General features: G+C 37.0%; 3 protein-coding genes across 3 annotated transcripts; 2 read left to right on the forward strand and 1 right to left on the reverse strand.

Annotated features, from left to right (window-relative positions):
* The first annotated feature begins 5648 nt into the window (after positions 1 to 5648).
* LOC112195900 (inositol oxygenase 1) lies at positions 5649 to 8883 on the forward strand. The gene is made up of 11 exons (XM_024336130.2): positions 5649 to 5886; positions 5978 to 6083; positions 6794 to 6875; positions 6984 to 7188; positions 7302 to 7361; positions 7471 to 7523; positions 7644 to 7766; positions 7883 to 7952; positions 8050 to 8128; positions 8256 to 8337; positions 8499 to 8883. Exons 1-11 carry the CDS (start codon positions 5856 to 5858, stop codon positions 8523 to 8525), a joined length of 918 nt encoding a protein of 305 aa, XP_024191898.1. The 5' UTR covers positions 5649 to 5855; the 3' UTR covers positions 8526 to 8883.
* Positions 8884 to 9204: 321 nt separating this feature from the next.
* LOC112195899 (aldo-keto reductase family 4 member C10) lies at positions 9205 to 14091 on the forward strand. Its single transcript, XM_024336129.2, has 3 exons — positions 9205 to 10413; positions 11382 to 11636; positions 13645 to 14091. Exons 1-3 carry the CDS (start codon positions 9847 to 9849, stop codon positions 13909 to 13911), a joined length of 1089 nt encoding a protein of 362 aa, XP_024191897.1. The 5' UTR covers positions 9205 to 9846; the 3' UTR covers positions 13912 to 14091.
* A 2018-nt stretch (positions 14092 to 16109) lies between these two features.
* Positions 16110 to 19820, reverse strand: LOC112197183 (phytosulfokine receptor 1). Its single transcript, XM_024337765.2, has 2 exons — positions 19635 to 19820; positions 16110 to 19497 (listed from the first exon to the last, which is right to left on the reverse strand). Exon 2 carries the CDS (start codon positions 19355 to 19357, stop codon positions 16295 to 16297), a length of 3063 nt encoding a protein of 1020 aa, XP_024193533.1. The 5' UTR covers positions 19358 to 19497; positions 19635 to 19820; the 3' UTR covers positions 16110 to 16294.
* Positions 19821 to 27476: the final 7656 nt, after the last annotated feature.

The following is a 27476-nucleotide window of genomic DNA, read 5'->3' on the forward strand; positions in this document are numbered from 1 at the left end:
ATCCTGTATCAAGAATACAACGTTAGAGGGGTAAACCGTACCGGACGGTTTATACCTCTCCGATGCCTGAGTGAGAAACTAATAGATGTGAGATTAAATTGTGGATAAAGGAGTTATTACCTGTTGAAGGTGGTTGTGTTAATGTCTTTATATTCGAGTATAGGAAAGGAGTCTCCTCTATCCTCGATGTGGCACACAGGTTCTTCTGACGTCATATCAGCCCTCTTGTTGTGTATAGATGGGCTGTGCTGGCCTTGCCCCGGGCCCTGGGTGTCCGGGGTGGCATCCCATGTGAGGCCTTTCATGGCGGGTCGTGAACTCGGCCCATGGCATAGTACCTGGGAGTACCGATGGGGCCCAGCCGATAGTGCCAAACTTAGTTGAGACTCCCCAGTATGTACAAGTCCCCCAAGTTCCCGTTCAAGATGTTTCTTGGGTGGGGACTTATTATTATTTTGTCTCTAGGTTTGGCACTAGTGTGCCTATAGGTAGTCCCCCAAGTTCCCGTATAAGAGAAATCTTGAGCGGGCTACGCTGTAGGTAAAAGCCACCTACGCCCTCGGACAGGATGAGGGTTGAGAGAGGAACTGGCTCTGATACCCGATGGGGTAGAAAATTTTGAGCCTCCGATACCCAATGGGGTAGAGAGAGAGGACTTGGCTCTGATACCCGATGGGGTAGAAAATTTTGAGCCTCCGGTACCCAATGGGGTAGAGAGAGGACTTGGCTCTGATACCTGATGGGGTAGAAAATTTTGAGCCTCCGATACCCAATGGGGTAGAAAGAGAGGACTTGGCTCTGATACCCGATGGGGTAGAAAATTTTGAGCCTCCGGTACCCAATGGGGTAGAGAGAGGACTTGGCTCTGATACCCGATGGGGTAGGCGGTGCATGTCGGCCACGTGGAGCAGACTGGGCTGTGCAATAAATGCCTGTCCTTTCGCCTGCCAAAGCTCGAGAAATGGGGAGGCGTGGAACACGTGTAGCGATCCTATGGTTGAGAGCTTTTCGGTTTCGACGGCCCTGATACATTGGAGATTGAATTTAAGAGAGAAACCGATTGTTTTCCCTCACTTTCGTGAAAAATTCAGAAGACTTCGAAGATTTGCAGCGGGGAAAAAAAGGGAGAGCCAAGGGAGAAGTGTGCGTGCTTGTGGAGTGATAGATCGATCGTCTACCGAAGAAGAGGTTAGATCTCTCGCTCTGCTTGTCCGATTTTGCTAGGTCTATTGTTTCTGCTTCTGCCATGGATGTTTTCTGTTTGTGTTTGGTCCTCTTGTTTGCATAAAGACAGAACACGAACAATACTAGTGTGTGGTTAACTTTTTGTTTTAGATTTTTGGGTTTGTTCCATTCTCTGGGTTTTGCTTTGAAGTGGGGAGTAATCTGTGCTTCAAAATGGTCTTGGTTTTGCTTGAATTTCTGGGAATTTTTGGGTTTTGGTTGAATTTCTGGGAATTTCTGGGTTTTGGATAGGCTAACCCTTGTGCTTCTGGTTCCAGATATAGCGAGATTTGAGGTCCCCTGTACCGTAGTTAGGATGGAATCAGAAGCCACGGGTGGGGATAGGGGATCGTCATACCAGTCTTCTGCTAGGTAAGCTGAAGTGGATATCGATCGGTACTTAGGCCGAGTAGATCAATTAGCAGAGAACACGGGATCCTCGACTGGGATGTTCTCGGAGAGCAGTGGGGAGTCCGACGAGGGTGAGAGCGAGGGTGGATCTGCGGAGGCCTCGGTAGTCACTGTGGCCATTCCCGAGGGCATACCGAAGCCGAGGTATACACTAGCGGATGGGACCGTGTGCGACGAACCCGGGAGAAGTATGACGATTAAGGAGATAATCGACATGCGACTGAAGTGGGGAATACTAGGGCTGGGCACGGGCCGGGACGGGCCGGTTACTGACTGATACCGATCTCGGTACCGAAAATATTATTCGGGACGGGATGGGACGGGGACAACTTTTTTTCAAAGTTGGTACCGAAGGTACCGAAACCGATCGGGATCGGGTCGGAACCGGGCCCAATTCAGGATACCCGATTCCTTTTTTCTTTGTTTTCCCCACGCTTAAAGCTTAACAGCTATGCAAAATTTTCAGATTTCAATCATTCCAGCAAATTGCAGATTATGACAGAAAACAAATGCAATGTGCAACACAGCAAATAGCCAGTTCAATAGACCAAAAATAAGTTCAATAAATGAATAAACACATAAACCAATTCATGAATTCAACAATAAGTTTAGTAGGTCTTAAACAAGAAATTTAAAGTCTAAAATAAGAAATTTTGAAGTATTAAACAATAAACACATTTGAAGTATGAACAACAGTAAAAGCTAAAAGCCTAAAACTGAAGAAGAAAAAAGACCAAATGTCCATGAACTTGTCGAGCGGCGAGTAGTAGATCTTGTCGAGGGCCACCATGAGGAACAAGAACCGGACGGTCTGGATAGGCAGGGTCAGGTCGAAGTCGAAGAGCGCCGCCTTCTCGATCTCGGCGGCAAGGGACAGCGGGGCGACGGAGAGGGAGGTGGCGGCGATTAGGGAGAGGGATTTGAGGGATTAGAGGGGGTGAGCTTGGGGATGGAGATTTGGACGCGGCGAGCTTGGGCTTGGAAATGGGGGAAGGGGCTGAGGAGGAGATTGGGACTTTGGAGGAGGCCATTATCATGTTGGCCATGGCGAGATGAGAGCTTGAGCAGCTTCTTCTTCTTCTTCTTCTTCTTCAATAGAGGGGATTAGATTTGGCTTAGTTTGTTTTGATATTATGGATTTTTTTGAGGTTGTGTGTAATCTGTGTGAGTGGAAATGTTGGAGAGGGGTTATGGTTTCTATAGAGAAATAGAGAATTGGGGATAATGGAGAGAATCAGAGAATGACTGAATGAGAGAGAATGGGGGAGATCGGGTTTAGGTGTTTAGGGTTGAAAGATCAAGTGCGGTAGAGTATATGTGAAACCTTAGACTTGACTACATGGACCAATTACACTCAGCCACATTGAATAAATAATGCAAGATTTTATTAATGTAATAATTCGGTACGGGCCGGGCCCTAACGGGATTTCTTGGGCTGGTACCGATCCCGGGCCCGTTTCTCTCGGGACGGGCCCAAACAGGAAATTTTTTATTTTAATCCCGGCCCGTCCCGACACTTTTCGGGACGGTTTCGGTACGGTATCGGGTTTTCGGTTTTGGGTGCCCAGCCCTAGGGAATACCGGACGCGGTGGAGCTTAGGCCTCTCAGGGTGGCATCCCATGTGAGGCCCTTCATGGCGGGTCGTGAACCCGGCCCATGGCATAGTACCTGGGAGTACCGATGGGGCCCAGCCAATAGTGCCAAACTTAGTTGAAACTCCCCAGTATGTACAATGGGAATAAAAAACTATTGCTGGTAAATGAGATAATTTTTGTCAATTTTGGTGCTTTGGGTAAGGACCCAAAATTATATATGGACGCTTGAATAACAGGTTATAATTGAGCCTAGAGATTTTAAATGGGTGCGGCTATTTCCACCCTAGCTACTATTTTTTTTGTTCGCCCTACTTACTCATTACACCCTACATTTTAATTTCAATTATTAAATTTATTTAAGTAACCCATTTCTATTTCCAAGAATATCCTTATATGACATATCCAATTAAAAGATATTTTTTTTAATGAAAATTTCGCATTTAATTTATACCTATTAAAAAACTATAACATATTAAAGTTTCCTAATAAAATCATAATCTAATTTACTTCTTCTTTTTTTTTAATTTTTTCTTTCTACTTCAATGTTCATCTATTTCAATCTATGTCAAAAGATTAGGTAGTTAACAACTATGAACAATGAAGAAGACATTGAGATTTCTCTTTTGTGTTTTAAATTTTCACTTTTGGTGTTCACAAAAGGTATTGCAAAGATTTTGATGTAGTTAACACTAATGATTTTGTGAATTAAATAACGAATTCATGATGAAGATGTAACAAAAAGACCAAAAAAAAAATAGTAATAAATGCAAATTTGGGTGGAGAAGATGAAGATTAATGTTATCCAATGAGAAATTAAGTAATCTTTCTATATAATTCATTGGTTATTTATTTATTTTTCCTTACAAATTTGGATTTTAGAAAATTAATGTACTTAGTAGTCATTTTACACTTGGGTAATATAGTCATTTAGTAATTCAAATGTTTGTAGAGTGAATTAAAAAAATAGTAGGGTGGCAATAGACGCACCCATTTTAAATACACCCCCTCAATTACTTAATACACATTCCTTACATTTTTTTCTCTCATTTTTTCATCAAACTTCCATCTATGCCCCTCCTCATTAAATAAATAAATGAGATTTTTTTTTAAAAAAAAAAATTAGATCGCCTATGTATCAAAAAAAATTATTTAATACATTCTTTTACTATAATTTTTTGATTTATTGTGGAATTAATTGTTAATTAATTCCGGCTCATATCAATATGGTAATTATTAATTATACTTATTCTTTCTCACATCAATAAGGTTGGTATATTGCTAGAAGATTGAATAACTTTATTTTCTTACCTTTGTTGTTCTTTAAGTTGAAAGACTTCATGCCTCTAAGATTTTTAAAGATTCAATATATGTCAATATCTTCATGATCCATATAGTCATGGTCAATAGTAAAATCAATAAAGAATGAGTCATGGTGGTTGTTTTGCAAACGAAGTGATTGATGATGATGTATATATATTCATGTATCCAAGATATATATGATAGTTTTATAACCTATTTCTATATATTTCAACCAATTTGGTTGCTTGCTAATTTTTCATATGGACTACAATTATTTCATTTGCCATTAATGTTCACACATGATCTTGAAGAGATGTCGATTATATCACGATCGAAGACGAGAAGAAAATTTAACCTATAAGAAAATATTTAATTAATATTTAGATATATAAATCATTTAATTCTTATTTTATTTTTATGAATTCTTCTATTTTTATTTTTATTTTTTTATTTATTAGGAGAGGTAAATATGAAAGTTTGATGACAAAAACATACACTTCTCTTGAGCCTAAAAGAGAATAGAAAAATTAATATTTTTTCAAATACTTTTTTTTAAAAAAACTTTTAAAATAGATTGTTTCTTTTTACATATACTGATATACTAATATCGTATGTGTCAAACATATAGCGTTTGGTCTGTCTCATTAAGAAAAATATTTCAAAAAATAAACTTAATAGGAAAACAAGAATTACTTTTAAAGAAAGTGATTTTGTAGCTTTCATGTTTTGACAATCTTATTCATAATCATTTTACTTTTTATGGGAGGGTAAATAATGGGAGGTGTTTACCATTCAAGGTATATAGACATCAAAAAAAAAAAAATGGTATATAGACACCGCTAATAAGGCGCTAACCGTTTACGAAAAGGAGGCCCAATCATACACTGTAGCGTCCAAAACCCACCGCACGTACGGTGACGTACCGTTCTGTCACCGCTGCTGAAAGCCACATCATGCGGGCCCCACCACTCACACGCTCCATCTCTCCCTACCGTCCACGACACTGACAGCTGACTCAGCACCGACGTGGAGACACTATCCCAGTGGTCCCCAGTGAGAGGATATTTTCTTTTGTTTTTCAGAAATAAACAGGAAATTGCTTGACAGCACATAATTATTCGCGCCTTATTTTTGATTAAGGGCTCGGCCGCTGCGAATTTCAGTCAAGGACTCACACACTGAAAATTCTCAGGGAAGGACTTTCCGGCCGAATATAAATACCTCCCTATTTTCTTCCCAATCATGCCACCACTGCTTTCTTCTTCTGCATTGTTCCTTCCTCCTCCTTTTCTGCCGTTTCGGTTCTGCGTCTTCGATTCCGCAGGATGACGATCCTCATCGAGCAGCCGGAATTTGGTGATCATTTCTTATTTCATTTTTTTTTTGTTCATGAATAATTTTTTTTTTTTTTGTGCGTCATTTTGAAATTGATTATGATCATGTGCAGTTGAGGTGGAGGAGGAGAAGGTTTGTTCTGAAGAGAATGAGAATGAACTAGTGTTGGATGGTGGATTTGTGGTGCCGACAACCAACGCATTTGGCCACACTTTTAGGTCTCGTTCTTACCCTTAACATATGAAATTATACTTTGAACAATATCAGTTTTTTCTTTACGGAATTTTATATTTTTATTGAACAGAGAGATGATCTTCTATGAATTTCATATCAATACTTGCTCATATATCATTTTTATTTAGATCTACATTTTAATTTTATACGATTGTATGTATCAGAATTGCCTGTGATTTTCAGTTTTCTTCTACGAGTAACTTTGAACAATATCAGTTTTTTTTTTTTTTTTTTTACGGAATTTTGTATTCTTATTGAACAGAGAGATGATCTTCTATGAATTTCATATGAATACTTGCTCATATATAATTTTCATTTGGATCTACATTTTAATTGTATACGACTATATCAAAATTGCCTGTGAATTTCAGTTTTCTTCTAGGAGTTTCATATGCATATATGTGTGTTGACAATCCATGAAATATCAAAAAAGGAAATATATATATCGAAAAAGGAAATTAGGAACTTACCAAACATAAGGTTTTGGAACTTTGAATCGAAGTTCCCAGTAACTTTGCTTTCCTTGACCTTATGGACGAGCAAAAAGGTCTTCTCTGTTTCGAATTCTTTCCTTAACTATCATTAATTTGTGACAGGCCGTTCCTTTTTTCCGTTGAACTTCTCTAATCACTAATATATGTTACAGGCCGTTCTTTTTTCCATTAAAGTTCTCTAATATTTGTTCAAAATGCAGGGATTATGATGTTAACAGTGAGCGAAAAGATGGGGTTGAGGAATTCTACCGAATCCAGCACATCAACCAAAGTGTTGATTTTGTAAGCAAAATATAAGCTGCAAAAATTTTCATTTGTTTCCTGATTTATGCCAATGATTTATGTTATGTGACATTGTGGTGTGGAATAAATTTGGTTCCACTAATGCAGGTGAAGCGGATGAGAGAAGAATATGGAAAATTGGACAAGGTGGAAATGAGCATATGGGAATGCTGTGAACTTTTGAATGAAGTTGTGGATGAGAGTGATCCTGATTTGGATGAGCCTCAGATTGAGCATCTGCTGCAGACTGCTGAAGCTATCAGAAAAGACTACCCTAAAGAAGGCTGGCTACATTTGACTGCCCTAATCCATGGTATAATTGTATTCCTCATTTGTTTTGAACTTTTGGTACTTCCTTTCTAATATTTGTTTATCTCACCAAGCAGATCGAATATTTACAATTTGTTTGTCTTCTATGAAATATAGATCTTGGAAAGGTGCTTCATCTTCCTGCTTTTGGTGAGCTTCCTCAGTGGGCTGTCGTAGGTGAGGACTGATTGCCATTTCCCAACTCTTAATTCTATCTGCGAGATTTTAACCTTCAATCGTTAAGTTTATTAGAATGAAACTAACCGAGACCATTTACTAATTTCAGGAGACACATTTCCTGTTGGGTGTGCCTTTGATGAGTCAATTGTTCACCACAAGGTCTTTCTCTCAGTAACTTTGTACCAAGAACTATATTTAAAATGTGAAATGACTCAATGCTTCACCCACTGTAGTTCTGTTTTAGTAGTCTCTAACATTGTTGTAGGTTTGTCTTTGCAGCATTTCCAGGAAAATCCTGACTACAGCAATCCTGCTTATAACACCAAATATGGAATTTACTCTGAAGGCTGTGGACTTAACAATGTCCTGATGTCATGGGGACACGATGACTACATGTTCTTGGTATACATATTAGCCAAACCTCCCTATTTCTCCATTGTGTTCTAAATTTACCCTATAATCCTCTATAATGTTTGTGAAATCTTGTAATGGTAGTCTTATCCGTATCCTGTCTCCAGGTGGCCAAAGGGAATAACTCTACTCTTCCTTCAGCTGGTCTTTTCATCATCAGATACCATTCATTTTATGGTACGGTGTGAAGTTGGCTATCCTTTCAACAGTATTGCTTCGTAAAAGTTTGGTTATGGTTTTAATTTATGACTTATAGATCGCAATTATGTTGCAGCTTTACACAGGGCAGGGGCATATAAGCACTTGATGAATGAAGATGACATTGAGAATTTGAAGTGGCTCAAAGTGTTCAAGTAAGAATTTTAACCTAGTAATGTAGAATATACAAACAGAATATAGGATATATGCTACTATTCCTGCCATATTTCTTTTCCAAAAACTGTTACGGGATAAAAATTAACTTCAATTTTCTGTATGCAGCAAGTATGACCTTTACAGTAAGAGCAAAGTTCGCATTGATGTTGAGAAAGTCAAGCCCTACTATCTCTCTCTAATTGAGAAGGTAAAGCCTAAATTATAGCTCTACTTTATACGCCTGGTGGATGGAAATTTTCCAACTTACTCGATTTCTGTGAATTGAGTAAGTTGAAAAATCAAACTAGAGCAGTGTTTTTCTTTCTTTTTGGTCATCTGTTCTTACCTCTTTCCTCTGTTCTGGTGCAGTACTTTCCTGCAAAGTTGAGATGGTGAAACTGGGTGGTTGGATCAGTAGAGAAATAAATGGTAGCAGCTGAATAAAGACACCGGATTTAGCACTTTTGATTCTCCGTTTTGGTTTCAATGTTCTTTCTTTTTGTATCCCTTTTATGTTTCTTATTCCCACAGGGAGGAGGTGCTTTTACCTTTCCCCCTGAGTTTGTAAATAAACCAGTTTGCAGTAAATCTATGGCATATTTGCCGTTGATTTGTCACACACCTATTTCATTATACAAGCTTCGACGAAGTTAGTATACGCAGAAATACTTGTGTAATTGAAAAGTACCCAACTTTTTTTTTTTTTCTGTTTCTCTTTTCTGTGAAAGGTCAAAGCATTCATTGCTTGAAGGCACATGGAGTGTGTAATGAGTCTAAAGTCTGTACCTTCTGCATCACTTGTGTACTTGTCCCAAAACTGAAGGGTGTCATCATCTTTTACCGTTACGGCAATAATTGCCAAAAAGCCTTGATGTTCGTTACAAAAGAGTCGTAAAATCAAAGGGAATATATATTACCTATATGTATCTATTAGAAGGAAGGAGTAGTATTGAAGTCATAATAATTGGTGCAATACATTAGGGATCATGAATCGTTCAATGCGTGTCGTTGTAAGTTGGGTAGGTGGTGGGTGGATTTAGACGACCCTTCTAAGTTAGGTGCGTAAACCTTGAATTTAATATGCCCTAAAAAAACCCCATCTCTGTCTTCCTCTAAACTTTTTTCCATGTCTAAACGTCTAGTAGAAAAGGACAAGTATTTTTTTGATAAGTTTAATAGACAGGGAGCACTATTTGTCATTTGCATTCTTCTTTGAGAAAGGGATTGATATTACAGCTAAGCCTTTTGTTTTGTATTTTGGGGGCTCCGGTTCTTTCTTCCTCACTTCTGTTTGCTGCCGTTGTTGACCATGACCCTCGGTTATGTTATACTTAATCAGACACAGCGTTGATACGATTCTATTGGTTTTTGGTTGTTTACAGCATTGGCTTTGTTTTATTGCTTGTCAAGGTGAGAAAGAGCTCATGGAGTCATTTTGACAAACAGAAGGTGCAGTTTTTGTTGTCAAAGTTTGTGGCTTTTTGGCCTGGAAGTGCTGCTTTTGATTTTCTAGGAGTTGGGTTTCTCAGCTTTTTGTATTTGGTGAATTGGGTCTGTGTTTTATTTTTTATACTTGTCCCTATTTTTGAGATTTTGGGTTTATATAATTTGCTTGGTGCTCATAGACCAGAATTGGATTTGTGTTATATTGTGCCCTGTTGATTTTGGGTTTCTGGGTTGTTTAGAATCTATCTGTGTGGTTTATAAGCTTGAGGGAATGAAAGGAAAGGTAGGATTACCAGGGAATTACTTTGTGTTGAACACAGGAGATAAAATTCCAGCCATTGGACTTGGGACATGGCAGAGTGGTGGAGACCTTTGTGTTCAAGCTGTGAAAACAGCATTATCAGTAGGTTACCGACACATAGATTGTGCACATCTTTATGGTAATGAGGTTGAAGTTGGTGAGGCATTAGCTGAAGCATTCAAGGGTTCACTGAAGAGGGAAGATGTTTTCTTGACTTCTAAGCTCTACTGCACAATGAATTCTCTCAATAAAATTGAGAATTATGTTAGAGTTTCTCTGAAGAACCTCGGCGTTTCGTATTTGGATCTGTATTTGATGCATTGGCCTGACAGCTCTGCGTTTGGTGACGCTACTGATCCTCCTTCGAAATCCGGGAGTGAGTATAGGCAGTTCTTGAATCGGCTGAAGAAAGCATGGAAAGCTATGGAAGGACTGGTTGAGTTGGGTCTGGTTAGAGCTATTGGGGTCAGCAATTTCAGCGTTGAGCAGATCAAACAATTGCTTAAATTTGCAAAAATTGTACCTGCAGTCAATCAGGTTGGTTTTTATCTATTCGACAGTTTATCATCATTGCGTTAATTCTCTTCTATCAAGTAGGCATTCAAGTCCTTTCTTAAATCATATATCCATGATAGTTGAATGGTGCAATGAGTTCTCATGTTGTTTTTTTGTCCTTTCCCTTCCTATTTAATTTCATGTCTCCAATACTAAATCTGTAGATTCATGGCTTGATTACTTGATTTTTAAGTGAGCAGTTTATTTACAATCTATCTTACCTTAAAACATCTCCTGCCATTTTTGATACATTCGGATGTATGTATTGGACTATGGGATTAATTCTATTCTGCAGAAACCTGTTGAGATACAAGAACATTTCATATACATTACTTGGTATGGAAACAGCCTATTTATCTCCTGCTTTGGTTGTTACCTGTATGCCTATGCAATGTGAAATATAGAAACTCATCCAATTGGATCATATAGATCCTACAATCACATGAGTTCTGTTTCATCTATAAATTAGACTACCAGCACATTTCTGGCTCTAAAACAGCCTACCCCACCACAGTTCCTATCTCTGAAGTCTGAACTGAAAGACTTGATTTCTCTCCTTCATAAATGTTTGCTATTATATCTCCAAGAATAGTCAAATATAGTTAGAGACTCATACGGTAGAACCAATACCCCTTACGAATTCTTTTCTGACTTAATTTCCACATTGTAAAGCAAAATATATGAAAATTTCTGTATCCATATTACCCACCTCTCTTCTGTCATGAACTCGTGATGAGTTGATGACTTTCATCTTTGCTAGATATATTTTCATGCTCTAATTATTATCATCTCAATGCGTTTGTGAGGATCCAGATTTCCATGGACAGAATTTGTGGCTGTTATTTTGTTTCTACTATTTACCTTCTTTAAGACTGAGTTCCCTCCTTGTGATTACTGAATGCCTTCAAGTCCTCTTTAAGTCGTTAACTGATTAGTGATTGAATTTTTAGGTGGAGTTGCACCCTTTTTGGAGGCAAGATGAACTTGTAAAGTTATGTCAATTGAAAGGTATTCATGTATCAGCTCACACACCCTTAGGAGTCCCAGCTTCAAATCCTGGACCATCTGATAGCAGTTCAGGTGGGGAAGATGAGCCCGGAACTCCTCGCATATCATTCAGAAGGTCAAGGTCTGTGCATGGGCCTATGCTGAAATTGTCAACTGTTGAACAAATAGCAGATAGACACAGAAAAACACCTGAGCAGGTACTTTGGATTCACTGATCTATTTCTCTTTCTTAGAATATAGCATCTCATTTATCTATTTCCATAGCAGATACTATACCAATTTTATGTTTTATCTCATCCAAGTTTTGATTCCTGAAATTGAAGAATCATTCATAATGTCCATAATATGGATATCCTGTAATTACAACACCAAGCTCAACATAGGCTATAAATTGCCTAAAATCTGAAGTTTGCACCAGCATCCTAAACCTTTTCTCCACAGTCCACTTCCACAACTAATATCAAGGGTTCAATACACTGTAAAAATATGATTAATTCACCTAGTTTTCATCAAAGCATGCACAAAAGCATGAGGCAGCATAAAAAGCGTGATTTTTTAGGGCGTTGATTCTCCATCTGGCATGATTTTAATATTCAGTGATACAAATAAGTGTTCCCACTCACTGGAATGGCTGAAGATATTTTTAAGCAATTGTCTTCTTCAAGAAGGCTTTCATAAGATTTTCAGCCTCCAATTATGTAACAAGTCCTTGTCATTATGTAGGTTTTTTTTTTTCTTTTTCTTCTTTTTTCCTGGAGAACTTTGTTTGACAGAACTATCAGCCAAGTTGCGGGTGTATTTGGATGTGCTATGGATACTTGGAGGTGGCAAAGCTTTTACATTTGGCAATTTATCATCTAGAATGAAGCCTTTGAACTGTGAAGAAAATGAATATTTATGATCTTGGATAACTTTCACCAAAGATGAGATGATCCCTGCAGTTTCTTACTGATCCTGAAACCGTTGCCAACATTTGGAGACAAAGGGAGTGTCCTTAATCTGTTTAGGTGTCTGTACTACATTTCTTCCCTGTCTAATGACAACCTTGTTTTTAAAATCATAGAGGACCATAGTCTTATAGGACTGTGCAGAGGAGACCCAAACTATTAATGCAGGATGTTCATATTGACATTGTTAATTTGGTATATACAGTTGTAGTGTGATGGAGAAGCGCTTTTAACAGTTGGAGTTGCTACTTTTGACGAAAAAGGAAAAGAATGAGGAGATTAAAATGCTAAAGCAGTATCTCTTTAACTTGATCAGATTAAATTGGAACATTTTTAGGCTACTGACATTCCTTTTGTTAGTACTGAGGCCCAGTTGGAGGTTGGTAGCTATTAGGCAGTGTGGCTAGTTCAAACAACCAAAGTTCTAGAGTAGGGCCCTACAAGATAATTGGTAATCTGTGTACAGATTAATTGGTTATACTTTTGGCCATAATTTATAAACTGTGAATGGCTTATTATATAAAGCGTGGATCTTCCAGATTTTAATTTAGGTAATCTGCTTGGTATGAATAATATTAGTTTAGGAATTATGAATAAATGAAGAATTACTCTCCAAACTCCAAGCTTCCTTTCCACCTAAGCTACTGTACTTAGTTATTAGAAGCAGATGCTAGTATTGAATTAGAAGTATTGATGTTATTGCTGAATAATGATGGTGATATCAGTAAGTACTAGCATGTTTGTTAGATGTAAATGACTGGTACATCATGATAATCATGAAGTTAATAACTTGCATATAGCTTGATTTGGTTAATCCTATTCCTATGTGGTCTGTTAATGCTATTGTTTTGCTTTCTTTAAGAGTAGTAAAAGTTTGAAGGTCTTTACAGCATGTCTTAACTATTGAGCTTTCCTTGGCATGATTTGACTGGGGTCTGTACTTATCAATTTCGACTTCTTAATGTTTTGGAGTTGATTTTTTTCTGTTTTACTTTTCATCTTTCAGTTCTGTGAGCATGGTGATGTTAGAAATGGAAAACAATGCCTTCTTCACCTTGTATTTCTTAGCCAATAATCTACAAATATCAAAACTGGCACTCGGTTTTGGTTGCCAAGAGAAAAAAACTCCATAATGAACTAAATTTGTAGATGATTCTGTTGTCAATTAAGACTAGTTTAGTAATGTGGGGGGATGAATTACATAATCATATATCGTTATGCCTCATATTTTATACCCAATGATTAATATTTGTTTCAGGTAATTTTGCGTTGGGGGCTGCAAAGAGGAACCAGCGTCCTACCATGTAGCTTGAAGCCAGATAGGATAAGAAAAAACATAGACATCTTCAGTTGGTCTCTGACAGACGATGAGTGGAATCGGTTGAATCACATTGAACCACAGGTATGCTTATTTGGAAACAGCCCTTTGAATACTCTTTCAGAGAGTGGCTTTGTGTCTGAAAGTGGATGCGGTCCTCTTCAAGCTGTGCATGAGATGGAAGATGACATGGAATCCAATGCCTGATATATTCAATCATATCTTCAGATAATGTGGATGCCATTTTTGTTCAAACAAGTGATGATCTTTTGATATGATATGTGTATGCCCATTGTTTTGCAAGATTTACAGTTTGTGGATGGTGATTAGAATGTCAAAACAGACATTATTAATTGAAGTGGCAAATATTTCTGTTTTCAACAAACATGTTCCACTTCCTCTAATAGGTGTATTGATGAAACATTTGCAAAAAATCAAAGTGATTTTTGCCTCTTTTTCTTTTCTTTTCCTTTTTATGTTTATTCATGGTTTTAGTAATTAGGCTTCGGTTTTAAAAAAATCAGCTTTTGTTTAAAATTTTAGATTTTATTGTGTTTGGTAAATAGATAAAAAACCGTTTTAATTGAAAATTATAAGTCACTGGCAGCAGAATTTAGAAGCAGCCCAAATGTTGCTTTTAGAAGTTGTTGTGGATCAAAACATGCTCTGAAGTTGTTTTATGTACCGACAGTATTTAAAAAAATATTATTTACTAAACACGAAACTGTTTTAATTCACAGCTGATTATTCTGAGCAGCGGTTTTTTTTTTTAAATGACAGCAATCTCAAACTAGCCTCAAGTCACGCAGTGTATGTAGTGAAAATTAATGCAAAGGATCAGATCATCAAAGCTTCTTGAGTCGTCCCCAAGTGGATGTCGTTTTGTGGTTTTCTATTTCATTCTGTTTTCGGCCAAGCATTCTTGTGGTTATTTGCAGACTACAGCCATGGATATGGTTGATTGCTATAACATTAACTTGCTTCACGATACACTTGCAAGCTTATTGAGCACTTATTTGGTGTTTGGGAGTGCCTCATATGAAGCATTTTCTCGGAAATTCCAGATGCTTTCCATATATGCATTTGGAAGTCGTACTATAACACGATTTGCGAAGACTAAACAGAAGCAGTTTTCATTATCCGGAAGCACTTTAAGCATTTCTAGAAACACTGCAGACTAACAAGGTCCATAGTCTTGTGTGGATGTTATAAGAAGCCGAAGTAGCTTTGGTTTGGTTTTCATCGCCCTTCAATCTCCTCAATAACATTTGGGTCGACGATAATGGGAACTGAATGACGACTTCATACCAGCAAAAGCATTAAAGCAGTACATGACTCTCAACTTGCAGGGCCACAACTTTACCGACCAATAATTTATAGAGGGAGGCACTTTTATCAATGAATTTTTCGTCGCTGAAAGCTTCACATAAAATATAAAAAAGATACAACACCATTGTCAGTGAATATTTCGTCCCTAAAAGTCCCCCAAAAAAATGAAACCAAGAATATCTTTCCGGGAGGAACAGATCGTCCTAAAAAACAATCCTGAGGAACATATTTTATTTTTTAAATATCCGTCAGTACATGCATTATTATTCGCCTCCGTCAGTCTCACAAAATTGAGTTGCGGCCTGTCCAAGTGTGACCTGTGCTTCATTTTTCTACTCCTACTCTTACAGCTACACAAACACACACTGAGAGAGACAGACTTCTCGAAATTTCGCTTATAAAATAAAACTAAAACAAAAGTGTTTTCTCTTCTTCCCCAATTCCCGTGCCTTGTTTTGTTTGATTTTCTCAACTTGATTCCAGAATTCCACAGGAAGAACAAGTCTAACCATTGCAACTTGTACCAAAGTTGAAATTCAATCTCAGAAGGAGCGAGGCAACAAAATATAGTCAAATTAAAAATGAAATGCACATCTAAATTAACCGTTCTTTCTGACTAAAAATTAATGTCAGAGAAATAGACTTCACTATTTAGTGGGTGTAGTGGACTTTTTAACAGATTGATGTTGGCCGTTAGCTGTTGGCTATGAAACTATGATAGGGAAAAATGCATTAAGTCCACCACATGCAGGTCATTTTCATTTGGTTGTATTTACTACTTGAATCTCCACCAAGCACGATCCACCAACAAACTTCAACGGTTGACTATCCTGAAGATGGTTGAACCCTAAAGCCAAGATGACAGGATATAAAAAGTAGTGGAACTCTAACAAATTCATGTAATAAAATAAAATAATCTGACCATTGACAATCGAAGATATAGAAGAAGTAGAAAGATTTAAGGAAATACACCAATATACAACCTTGTACATTAGAAATAATAGCTGACAATTTCCCACATACAAAGGGACTACTATTTCCCACATGCATACCATTCCATGAACCAACACAAAAGATTCAGAATTCGGAAATACTGTGTTCTCTTTTATATACGCAATTGTGTGGATAAATATTTACAGCAAAACCAACTTTGAGAGTGCAAAAATAGCATTATAGATATAGAAATTGAACTTCTTTTCAAAGTAGTAACATCTCTAGCTGTACATTCAGGGTTTCCCTGGTTTATCTACAAAAAGACGAGCTAGATTTTGATGTTGATATTATCGAGCCAAGAAACTAGCTGCTGAGTTGAAGGTCTCACCTTAGGGCATCCGCTTAAGCAAAGCAATGCAATCTCAAAAACACACAAAAGCTCCTGCTCTCTCTGCTTGTCATAAATGACTGGATCAAACACTTCAGTTTCCCTCCTCTCCCTCTTCATCTGAAACACCCAAGAGATCAAATCCCGAGCTCCTTTTGGCTTGCACATATCCATAGGCCTTTTTCCAGTTAGAAGCTCCAAAAGAACAACCCCAAAACTGTATACATCACCCTTGTAAGTAGCAACAGAGGCTTGGCCATACTCAGGAGGAATGTAGCCCAATGTCCCAACAAGATCAGTTGTTACATGAGTATCATAGGGAAGCAGGAGCCTTGCAAGACCAAAATCAGCTAAGTGGGCTTTAAAATTCTCATCTAAAAGAATATTACTTGACTTTATATCCCGATGAACGATATGGGGCTCGCATGATTGATGCAAATAAGCAAGCCCTCTTGCCGCCCCTTGAGCTATTTGAAGCCTTGTATTCCAATCTAGACAGGATGCGCCGTCCAGCTTTTCATGTAACCAATAGTCGAGACTACTGTTCTCCATGTAAGAATATATCAAAAGCCTGTCACTTTTATATGTGCAATACCCTTGAAGATGGACAAGATTTGGATGCTGAGCTCTTGACAGTGCTTCAACTTCAGCACGGAATTCTCTATCCATCTGGCCACAGTCACCAGACAAGCGCTTGATTGCAACCTTCTTACCATCAGGGAGGGTGGCTCTGTAAACCAGACCAAAACCCCCACAGCCAATGATATTTGCCTGATCAAAATTGTTGGTAGATTGCAGAAGGTCGTCAAGAGAGAGTTCTTTATTGTTCTCCTTGTTATGGAAAAGAACCACTGATTTTGACCCAAGTTCTTCCAAATACTTCTCTTCCGCATCGTGCTCTTTTTCAGGATCAACTTCTCTTCGACTATGTGCTCGCATAACAATTATGAACATGAGAGCAAGAAGAATTGCTGTTCCAAACACAGTTCCAACAGCTATACCAATAATGCTTGCAACATTTTTTCTTGATTTTCTGGTTTGAACGGGAGAAGTATCCCCCCTTGATGGACATGGAGGAGCATGGTCACCACAAAGACTATTCCCTTCAAAGCTTGAATTTGGGAAGGTCCCAAACTGAACTCCACTAGGAATCGCCCCCTCTAATTGATTGTATGCAACACTGAACTTGGACAAAAAACTGAGGTGAGTCAGTGAACTGGGTATTATTCCTGAAAGCTTGTTATGAGACAAATCCAGAGCCTCTAAGCTAGTCATATTAGCAAGAGAACTTGGAATTGGTCCAGATAAATTGTTGAATTTTAAATCAAATACATGAAGGGATTTCAGGTTCCCAAACTCTGGCCAGATCTGTCCACTCAAATAATTGTTGCCAAGTGCCAGCGTCGGTGGAAAGCTCCAAACTTGATTGTACTGCAATCCCCTTGCACTTACATTCTTTTTCTGGAAAAGAGGAAAATCAGGGGAAGGTTCCTGAACCTTGGAAACATTCCAATAAATGAGGCTCTGTAGTCCAGTCAAGCTTCTCGGGATATCCCCAGTAAAAGAATTGTTTGATATGTCCAAGTAGAAGAGATTAGTAAAATTGCCAAACCAAGCTGGAACTGTACCTTCCAAGTAGTTCCAGGATATATCCAATAACTGTAATCTGCTGCTCTTACTCAACCACTGGGGTATTGAACCTATGAGCCTACTGTTTGCAATAATGAAAACCTTCAACTTTGCAAAATGAATTGTTGGATCAGCAGGCAATTTTTCATCATAGAAGTTCATGGTGAGAACCAAAGTAGTTAGATTCTTACACTGCTGTAAAATTTGAAGGGCAGATGATAGATTCGAATGGCTGGAGTTCGAAAGTGATAGGTAATTGAGGGTATGAAAATCCTTGAAGCTGTCAGGTATTGGGCCACTCAAGTTGTTCCGGGCAAGATTTATATTATTCAAATGCCGACAAGAGGGAAGATTGGATGGAATAACCCCAGCAAACTGGTTTGAACCTAGATCAAGAGAGGCCAAACTTGTCATTGCTGAACAATTTAGATCAATTGGACCCTCCAATGAATTGTTTCTCACATTAAGCAAAGAGATATTTGGGGAACTTGACAAGGAAGGAGGTATCCCACCACTGAAATTATTGGAATGAGCAACAAAATACTGTAATCTTCCAAGGCTGTGGAAAACATCGGGAATAGACCCTGAAAACCAATTCGTTGAGATATCCAAACGATTAAGGTTAATCAGGTTACCAACTTCTTTGCTCAGCGGCCCAGTAAGCTTGTTATCTTGAATGGTCAATCTGACCAGATTTTGCAGCTGATATATACCCTCAGGTACACCACCAGAGAGATTATTCGTGAGGAGACAGAGGTCCTCCAAGGAACTACAATTTCCAAGACTTGCTGGTAGAGTACCAGACAAGTAGTTCACAGCCAACTTCAGTACCTGAAGCCTAGTAGAACTTGCACAGATGCTTTGTGGAATAGAACCATTCAAGAAGTTTTGAGAGATATCAAGGAACAGAAGTGAAGGTAAATTAATATCAACTGGAATGGGGCCAGAAAAGTCATTAGAACTCAAGTCTAAGTACTTTAAATTTGGCAATTGGAACAGTGAGGCAGGAAGTGAGTTTTTAAGGAAGTTGTGAGAAAGATTGAGGGCTCTAAGTTGTTCCAAATTTCCCAAAGATTCAGAGAGATTCCCAATTATTTTTTTACTCGAAACATCCAACTCAACCACTCTATGAGTATCAACAGAATCATTCAATCCAAGAGAGGATGAAGAGTTGCAAGTAATACCTGCCCATTCGCAGCAATCAGCAGAGAAATTCTTGCCCCAATCACCAATGACACTTTGCAGACCGCCCATGAACTCCTCCAGTGCTTTCAAATCATTCAGATTGCAGGTCAGGTTCTGAGAGCTCAAAATCTGAGCTTGGAAGCAAAACCCAATAACAAAGATGACCACCCAGAAATCTTGACCACCCATATTTGCACAAACACACCCAAAAGCCTTCAACTTCGAAGAGAAATCAAGAATGTACAGTCAAGTAGCACCACCAAAAACCTTGCCAAGAACTGTGATTTCTGAACTGTGCTTTGCTGCTTCAATCATTATTAGCTCAGAAACTGAACCACAAACAACAACAAAACACAAAACCCAAATCAAAAACAAGCAGAACCAAAATAATGGGTTTTGTTGCAAGCAAAGAACAGTAACAGTAACAGAAAAGATAAGCACGAACAACACAAATAATAGGACAGACCTTGCAAGAAATCAAAAATGGCAAAAGCTTGTCTTTGACTTGGAACAGGCTTTTTTTTTTTTTTTCTGGTATGAATCCAATGAACGAAGGAGGAAGGAAGGTATGGATGGATTAGTGAAACTAAAGTGCTTCGCTTTTTCTCTTATTAGTGAGTTTCTTTTTCAATGTCGGGCTGCGAAGCTATATCCATAATTGTCTGTATTTTTATGTGAAAGTGGTGACCGGGAAACTGTAGGTGGTGACCGGCAGAGCCGGTGGGAGTTGTAATGAAGAATGAGGTTGAGCCGTTGAGGCATGGACAGCGAGAGAGGAAAAAAGTCAACTAACGGGTGGCGGCACGTGCACCCAGTCTTATAAACTACGCTGCTTCGAGGGTAAACGCATTGTAGGTTGCGGCTTATTTTTTCAGAGCATGTGATGTGTTAATGTATTTCATTCATTTGAGTCGATGAATAAGTAAAATTTAGTAGTAAATAATCAAAAAATCATATGTTATGTAGTGTTTCATTCCTAAAATTTAATTTCTACTTGACCCTGTAATTAGGTGGATATGAGATAGCCCTGGCAAAACACTGTGTTTGTGTTGTATTAAATTCATTTTGTATATTTAATTATTTGTCATGGAATACAATAAAAAATCGTTAAGCCGATATGCTAAAACCAAAATCAAACTATTAAATTGAGAAAGAGATACTTTTTTCTTTTTTGAAAGTTGAGAGTTGAAATTATTGTCATGAAAATTGAGAAAGAGGTTATGAATCTACGATGAATTAGAGAAAGGCATTAGAGTTTCCAATATATATTAGACAAAGAAATTCAAAATTTTCCAAAATACCTTATATTAATTATTATTATTATTATTATTATTATTATTATTAATGGATTAACACTAAACTGAACTGTTAAGAACACGAATTGTATCATGGTGATTTTATATGAAACCAAACTAATAAACCTCAAACCAAATTCTTATAATTTCATTCGTGTTTGCATCTTGTTATTGCATTGTGTGCAATTTTGCCAGTACTAATGTGGGGTGCCCTAACATTAACATTCTCCTTGAACATTTTCTCTTTTATTTTAAAAAATAAAATTTCGTTTGATAAACTTTACTAAGAAAAACGCTAGCTTCAACATAATAGTAAAAATATAGCAAACTAAAGCTAGTAACATAAACCGCACCAACAACTACCAATCACCAACTTCAAAAAAGTTATTGCAACTCAGAGTAATAACAATTGGCCTCAAATTGATGAAGTTTATTCATATAAATACCATGTCGTGGTTGCGTACGTCAGATCAGCTCTTAAACTAGGATTCTTACGAAATCAGCAAAAGAAAAAAAAAAAAAACAACACCGTCTTCGAGAGGGAGTATGGGAAGCAAAGTCAGAGCCAGACTATATATGGAAAATGAAATTGAAAATTGATAAACGCAGATATATAATAACGTTGAAGTAATGGTCAAATTCATCATATATGCACTTTGACATTTGAACAAATCGACATCAAGTGGGAAGATATTGAAAAAAATCATCCTATGCGTGACTACTTAAAATTTTAATGTTATAATACCTGCTGTGTTAGATGAGACTGAGACCAGATCAACTTGACAGTTCTGGGATTCAGATTCAACTTACACAAGTGTACTATATATATCCCAATCTCTGAACTCAGCTCCATTTTTTCTTCTTTTTTCTTTTATTTTTTTGCTATAGATGGATCAATTTTACTACAATGCTATTGTGAAAAAAATATTTTAAGTTTGCACTTCAGAACCAACTAGTAGTATTTCCTCGAGGAAAAAAAAAACGATTAGTACTATTAAAAGTTCCTTTCGACGTTTACAAATATTCTTCTTTTGGTCAAAGACTCCTGAATATATTTCAGCTATTCTAATAGTTAGGTGAAATTCTCAAACCATCTCTCATGTAATCCTCACTCAAACAAATGAGACAAGTTAGAAAAACCTGCCTAATCAATTTGCCGTGTACAGACCACCATATCCGAGATTACAGACATTCAAGACTTGGCTCTGGTTTTCAAGATCAAATCTTTGTTTAACTCTTTTATTAATTTATGGTTCTTATTTTCTAAAACATCTTTATACTATGTTATGCTTTAGGGTTTAGGGTCTGTATTATCAGAGTGATCGATATACAGAAATATGAAATATACTAGTCAAAATTCTGATTGTAACGTTCAACTAGGGTGATTGATATAAAAAACTAACCTTTATTCTGTGGTTAGTTGAATAAGTACAAAGATTCCTGAAATTTGGTTCTTGTGCCTTGTAGAGTATTCCACCGTTTTTTTTTTTTTAATATATATATATAAATATATATATATATATATATATATTGTAATTAACTAATAATTAGTTAACTAACCAAATTCGAAAGGGATCTTTCGCCACTGAAAAAAAGATGCTGCAATGAGAGAGCAAGAAGCTTTCAGAAAAACGCGTAGGAAACCTAACTACATTACAGCACAGTATTAAGGGGGAGTTTTGAGATATTTACTTGCTTGCTTGGCAAAAAACAAGAATAATATATGGTTCTGTAGTATGTACTAATTCAGATACCACAGCAGGAAAAAGAAAGCAGTAATTCCGATACATAAACCCTAAACTTTTTTTTTGGTGAATACATAAACCCTAAACTTAAAGGGTAGTGGGGAACCTTTAATTTGGGACTTGTGATTCGATTTAGTAAATGACGCATGCCTTATTGCCTTTCTATCTTGTTTTGTAGTAAACAGCTAGAAATGGAATAGTCAAATAAGTATGTCTCGATAGACTCGATTGGTAGCAAAAACAAAATATGTATGTCTCGATCTCAACTGTCCAATTCTGAATGGGAAATCAACCGACGTCGGAACAGTCAAATATAAACGGCAGGTAGGCCCTCCCAAATGCTCATACAGTGGAGCCCAATCGATCTTGGGTCTAACTTTAAACCCTAATCTTATTAGTTATCAGAATAACACCAACACTAATTATTATCAAGGTTTCAAATTTATTCGGAACTGTCAAAAATTTTCTAATTTTAAAGTGCCGAAATAAAATTCATATGTTATATCATTTCCGTCAAGAGTTTCTCAAAATTTTCTGTACATTTCTGGGAAATTCTTAATTTCTAAAATATCTACACACACAAAATATATTTAAAAATTCACACCGAAATTTTGTCTGAAATTTCTATGAAATTTGTATGTCACCGACAATGAATTTTTTACTTCATACTTTTATAGAAAATATATGAAATATGAAATATGTTTTTTTTTTTTTTGTAATTAAGTCTTAAAAAAAAATAATAAAAAAATAAAAAACTTAGCCTACCCGTCCTTAGATATGCCAGTGAGAATCGAACCCATGACCTTTACAATGTTAGATTTATAATTTACCAACAAATCACAACTCATTGGCACAATTAAGTTTTTTTTTTTTTAGTAAAATAAGGTCAGTCCTTTATTGAAAATGAAAAATTACAACAATACGATGCAAATATGCATCAACAATGAAAATAAACAACACGAAAGGAAAATATGCAAAAAGTTGCATATGAAATACAAGGAAATATGAAAATCGCAAGAGTAGCAACGTCGAAACGCTAGCTAATTTTACACTACGAATTGCAACCGACACGTGAATTGAGTAGTCGGTGGTTTGACTACCCATGCAAATCCAAAGCACAAACTAACCAAAATCAACTCGGCTCTGAATCGAGGGCAATCTTCCACCTAAAGATCGAAGCCGACTAAGGTTGTCAGAACATGGCCATATTGGCAGGCGATCTTTCACGAACAAATACCAAAGACTTGGGTCCCGAATCCAATACCAATAACGCAAAGGAGCCACAAGCCATTCTAGCAAATGACAAACAGCCCAACAAAGATAATGGGCCGCAGTCCAAGCTCAAATCCCACCTGGATCCCAGATCTAGATCTAATTGCAACACCTACCCGAATCCCAGATCCGGATCCTTCTACCCCGTTGGATCCAGAACCTAATCTTGCGGCACAGATCCCACCGCCAGCTTGACAACAGACCCGACTGCCATTGACGTAACTCCAGCGAGCTTGAAGATGAAGATCTGACGCCAACATCAGGCAACCCATCTTCGATCACCAGACTGGCAACAGGGACTTGCAAGCCGCCATTACCACCACCAAGAGGATCCAAACCGAAATCTCTATCCAGATCCCTCATTCCCCAACAATCTCCACCATTAGCCGTCGCCCAATTGATGACATCTGTCGGTAACCAACGAAAAATACCACCGAAAAAAGTCGTCGATGCCTAACCCCAATATGAGATCTCCATTGACAAATCTCCTTGAATTTGCAAGCGGCCGCCGTTGCCAAGTACACCACCATCGCCGCTCTGAAGAGCGACGAGAATAATAAGAAACAGGTCGAAACCCATGAATAACTCCATGAAGATGGAGCAGGTATAGGGATGGCAATCGCTAAAGGACGCCGTTTTCCCAACCCTAGCAGATCAAGGTCATAGTTTAGCGGAAATTTTTTTAGATGCACAATTTAGTTGAATACAAAAAAAATATTTTTGCTTTTATCTACTACAAAGTTGAATGCTTCAACCATAACATGATTTCCTTTTTGCTTTCTCTTAAATGTTATATGTTTCATACAATGAAACACCATATTGGGTAATTCCACAATATCTGATATATAGATTGCATGTGAGAAGATATCAACACACATACAATACCCATGTAGTGAAGTACCAAAATCATTTCCATGTACTTGAGAGCAGTATTGTATGATACTAAATGGAAGCAGTTCAAGCAGCTAGATCGAACCACATCATAGTAGCTTTTATACTCATTTTGTTGTACAAATTTAAAGATTATTATTACTATCCCTTATGCACGGGTGCGTGTGGAAGACCTCACCAGATCAGACTGCAAGCTAAACAATTAGGAAAATCATAAGAGATTTTTCACGAGACCAAATATTTAGAAAAGTAAACTTGTAATAATGGGCCATAAATTCTGCTTAGAAAAGTTGGGGAACGATGCCAATTAAGTAGTCATTTATACTATCTGAGATAAAGTTAAGTTAACAGGTTGTTATTTTTTCTTTCCTCCTCATCTCTCAGTCTTTTAAGTAGTTAGTGGGGACCGGGGAGTTCTCAAGTTCATTTTCAGTTTTTACCAAATAAAACTGAATATTATCTCTTTAACCTGCAAATTGTGTGATTTACTAATTTACCCTGATAAGATATAAAGATGATGTGTTTGTTTCAAAGGTTATTTCAGACAAATCAAAATTTGGTGAAACTTTAAGGACTTTATAGCAGTAAAAGATGTGTCTGAAGTTATAGTATAAGAGCAAGTTCACCCGTTGGGTCACCAGGTCACCCATTATTCACTACTTTTTAGTGTTAATTTCACTATCTGAGTCACGGGCATAGTGTATTTCCTGTCCTGGGTCACCCGGAGTCACTTTCTGGGTCACCATCGTGACCTGTAAAGTGAAGTGACCTGGTGACCATCACTAGGTCATCATGAAAACTGTGCCTGTGACCTAAATGGTGGAAATTAACAACACTAAAAAACAGTGAATAGTGAGTAACTTGATAACCCAACGAGTGAACTTGCTCTGACATTGGCTCCGACACCGATGTCGTCTCATTCCAACCACCGCTGAATAAATCAAAGAAACGGTCCGTATACGTCGGCTGGCTCATTCAGGCCGTCGACCACACTTAATTAAGCTAATCCCACACGTGTCTTAATTTATCACAATCATGGATCACATGCGTATATACAGGACTCTTAGTCTAATAGTATACCTTGCGATACATATACAACTATAAATATGGTTTGCTGCAGCTGGGAATTGACTAAAGAAAGATTGAGACTATTCAAAGCTACTATTCTGATATTTTTGAACAATTAATGAAGTTATGTGCATGTCGATCACGTGATACGTATGATGGTCTCATCACTTCATGTGTCAACAACAGCTCACATGTACGTGGATATGTATCTCGGTTAAGCTACGTACCTACCCTAGCTAGGGTTAACCGAAAGTATACGTGACCTGTTGAAAAGTTAGCTAAAGTACTAGCTAGTCAGTCGATAACTTGCCAAATCCACTTCTCAAATGAAGTACATGATGATGATGTAATCTAGATCTAGCTGGCTCTCTAAAAGTTTAGTACCGCGCAAGGTTTTAAATTTATCTGAAATTGCAGAAATTTCTATCGAAATTTTCATAATTTTGAAGAAGCGAAACGAAATTTATAATTTTATATGCTATATCATTTCCGTCAGAAGTTTCCCAAAATTTTCTAAAATTTTCCGTACATTTCCGCGAAATTCTTAATTTCCGAAATATCTACACACACAATATATATTTAAAAATTCACACCGAAATTTTGTCCAAAATTTCTCTAAAATTTATGTTAAATTTTTATGTCACTTACAATGAATTTTTACTTCATACTTTTATAGAGAAAATATGAAATTTTGATTTTTTTTTTTTGCAATCATGTTGAATACAACAAAAAACCTTTTTATTTTTATCTGCTGCAAAGTTGAATGCTCCAACCATAACATGATTTCCTTTTTGCTTCGTCTCAAATATTGTATGCTTCATATAACATCATATTAGGTAATTCCACAATATCCGATATATGGATTGCATGTGGAAAGGGAACAACACGTACACATACAATAACCATGTGATGAAGTACGAAAATCATTTCCAAAATTCATGTAATTGGGAGCAGTATTGTATGATACTAAATGAAAGTAGTTCAACCAGCTAGATCGAACCACATCATAGTAGCTTTTATATTCCTTTTGTTGTACTTGTTCATTTTCATTCAAAGGGGTTTTGGTTTTACGTGTCCCGCCCCACTCCCTTGTAATTTTCTAATATTAAAAAAAGTAAATCATATTTACATTATCAATATACAACACTAGTTTAGCAACCTACTACAGTACTAGTTAATTACTCGTCCATATAAACTATCATAATTCTATTATAAATGTATAATTTTAGAGATGTTACATTGTAAATAGGTTTATTAATTATAGGTTAGTTTAGTCTATGTAAAAGTTTCATTCAAAAATATCATTTTATAAATGCAATTAATTTGATTTATTTATTTTTAACCGAAATTTCCACCGAAATCGAAATTTTCTCTGAAATTTCCTTAAATTTGAAGTACCAAAATTGAAACCGAAACCGAAATTTGAAACCTTGATACTAACCGCGTATACAGAGCATATATTAAATCAATCATTCTCCTCAACTACTGACTTAAATATTGATTTTCTTTTGATGATGACAAATTTAAACATTGGATCTTGATCTATTAATATTTTGTTAAAAAATAAATCTCTTAAAATTAGACAAAATGTTAGTTGATAATGACTTCAAAGTTAGTCGTTCATTACATTTTACTTAAGTAATTGCCAGTATTATCTTTTGGATTCATAATTTTTTTTCAAATTGCACCTATAAAGTGGGGGAGAAGTGAGATCAAACGCATTACTCCTGTTAATTAAAAAAATTATAATTGGTGGCCAGCACTGGTCTTCCAATCGACCTCATGGTGATCGATCATAGATATATATGGAGTGGACCTCATACTCATAGTGATCGATCATGGAGTGGAGCATTAACTTTCCCAACAAGTATGAGTGAGTATAATTACACGGATGCAAGCTTAATTAGCAAGCTCCCTATTCATATATACTGGACTGAATCACAGTTAGCCAGCTATAATTATATTCATGAGTCAAGATGACTTAATTATATATATTCTGGGCGCGAGTGAAAAAGTTCACTACGAGTTGGCCGACCG

This window comes from Rosa chinensis, chromosome 4 (genome assembly GCF_002994745.2).
Source record: "Rosa chinensis cultivar Old Blush chromosome 4, RchiOBHm-V2, whole genome shotgun sequence".
In the NCBI taxonomy this organism is placed as follows: Eukaryota; Viridiplantae; Streptophyta; class Magnoliopsida; order Rosales; family Rosaceae; genus Rosa; species Rosa chinensis.

Excerpts from the sequence above, each read along its gene's own strand:
- LOC112195900 (XM_024336130.2), top strand. The coding sequence starts at position 5,856 with ATGACGATCCTCATCGAGCAGCCGGAATTTG. Across the intron at positions 6,084-6,793 it reads GCATTTGGCCACACTTTTAG|GGATTATGATGTTAACAGTG; the intron begins GTCTCGTTCTTA and ends TTCAAAATGCAG. Across the intron at positions 7,767-7,882 it reads ACGATGACTACATGTTCTTG|GTGGCCAAAGGGAATAACTC; the intron begins GTATACATATTA and ends TCCTGTCTCCAG.
- LOC112195899 (XM_024336129.2), top strand. The coding sequence starts at position 9,847 with ATGAAAGGAAAGGTAGGATTACCAGGGAATTACTTTGTGTTGAACACA. Across the intron at positions 10,414-11,381 it reads TTGTACCTGCAGTCAATCAG|GTGGAGTTGCACCCTTTTTG; the intron begins GTTGGTTTTTAT and ends TTGAATTTTTAG. Across the intron at positions 11,637-13,644 it reads ACAGAAAAACACCTGAGCAG|GTAATTTTGCGTTGGGGGCT; the intron begins GTACTTTGGATT and ends TATTTGTTTCAG.
- LOC112197183 (XM_024337765.2), bottom strand. The coding sequence starts at position 19,357 with ATGGGTGGTCAAGATTTCTGGGTGGTCATCTTTGTTATTGGGTTTTGC.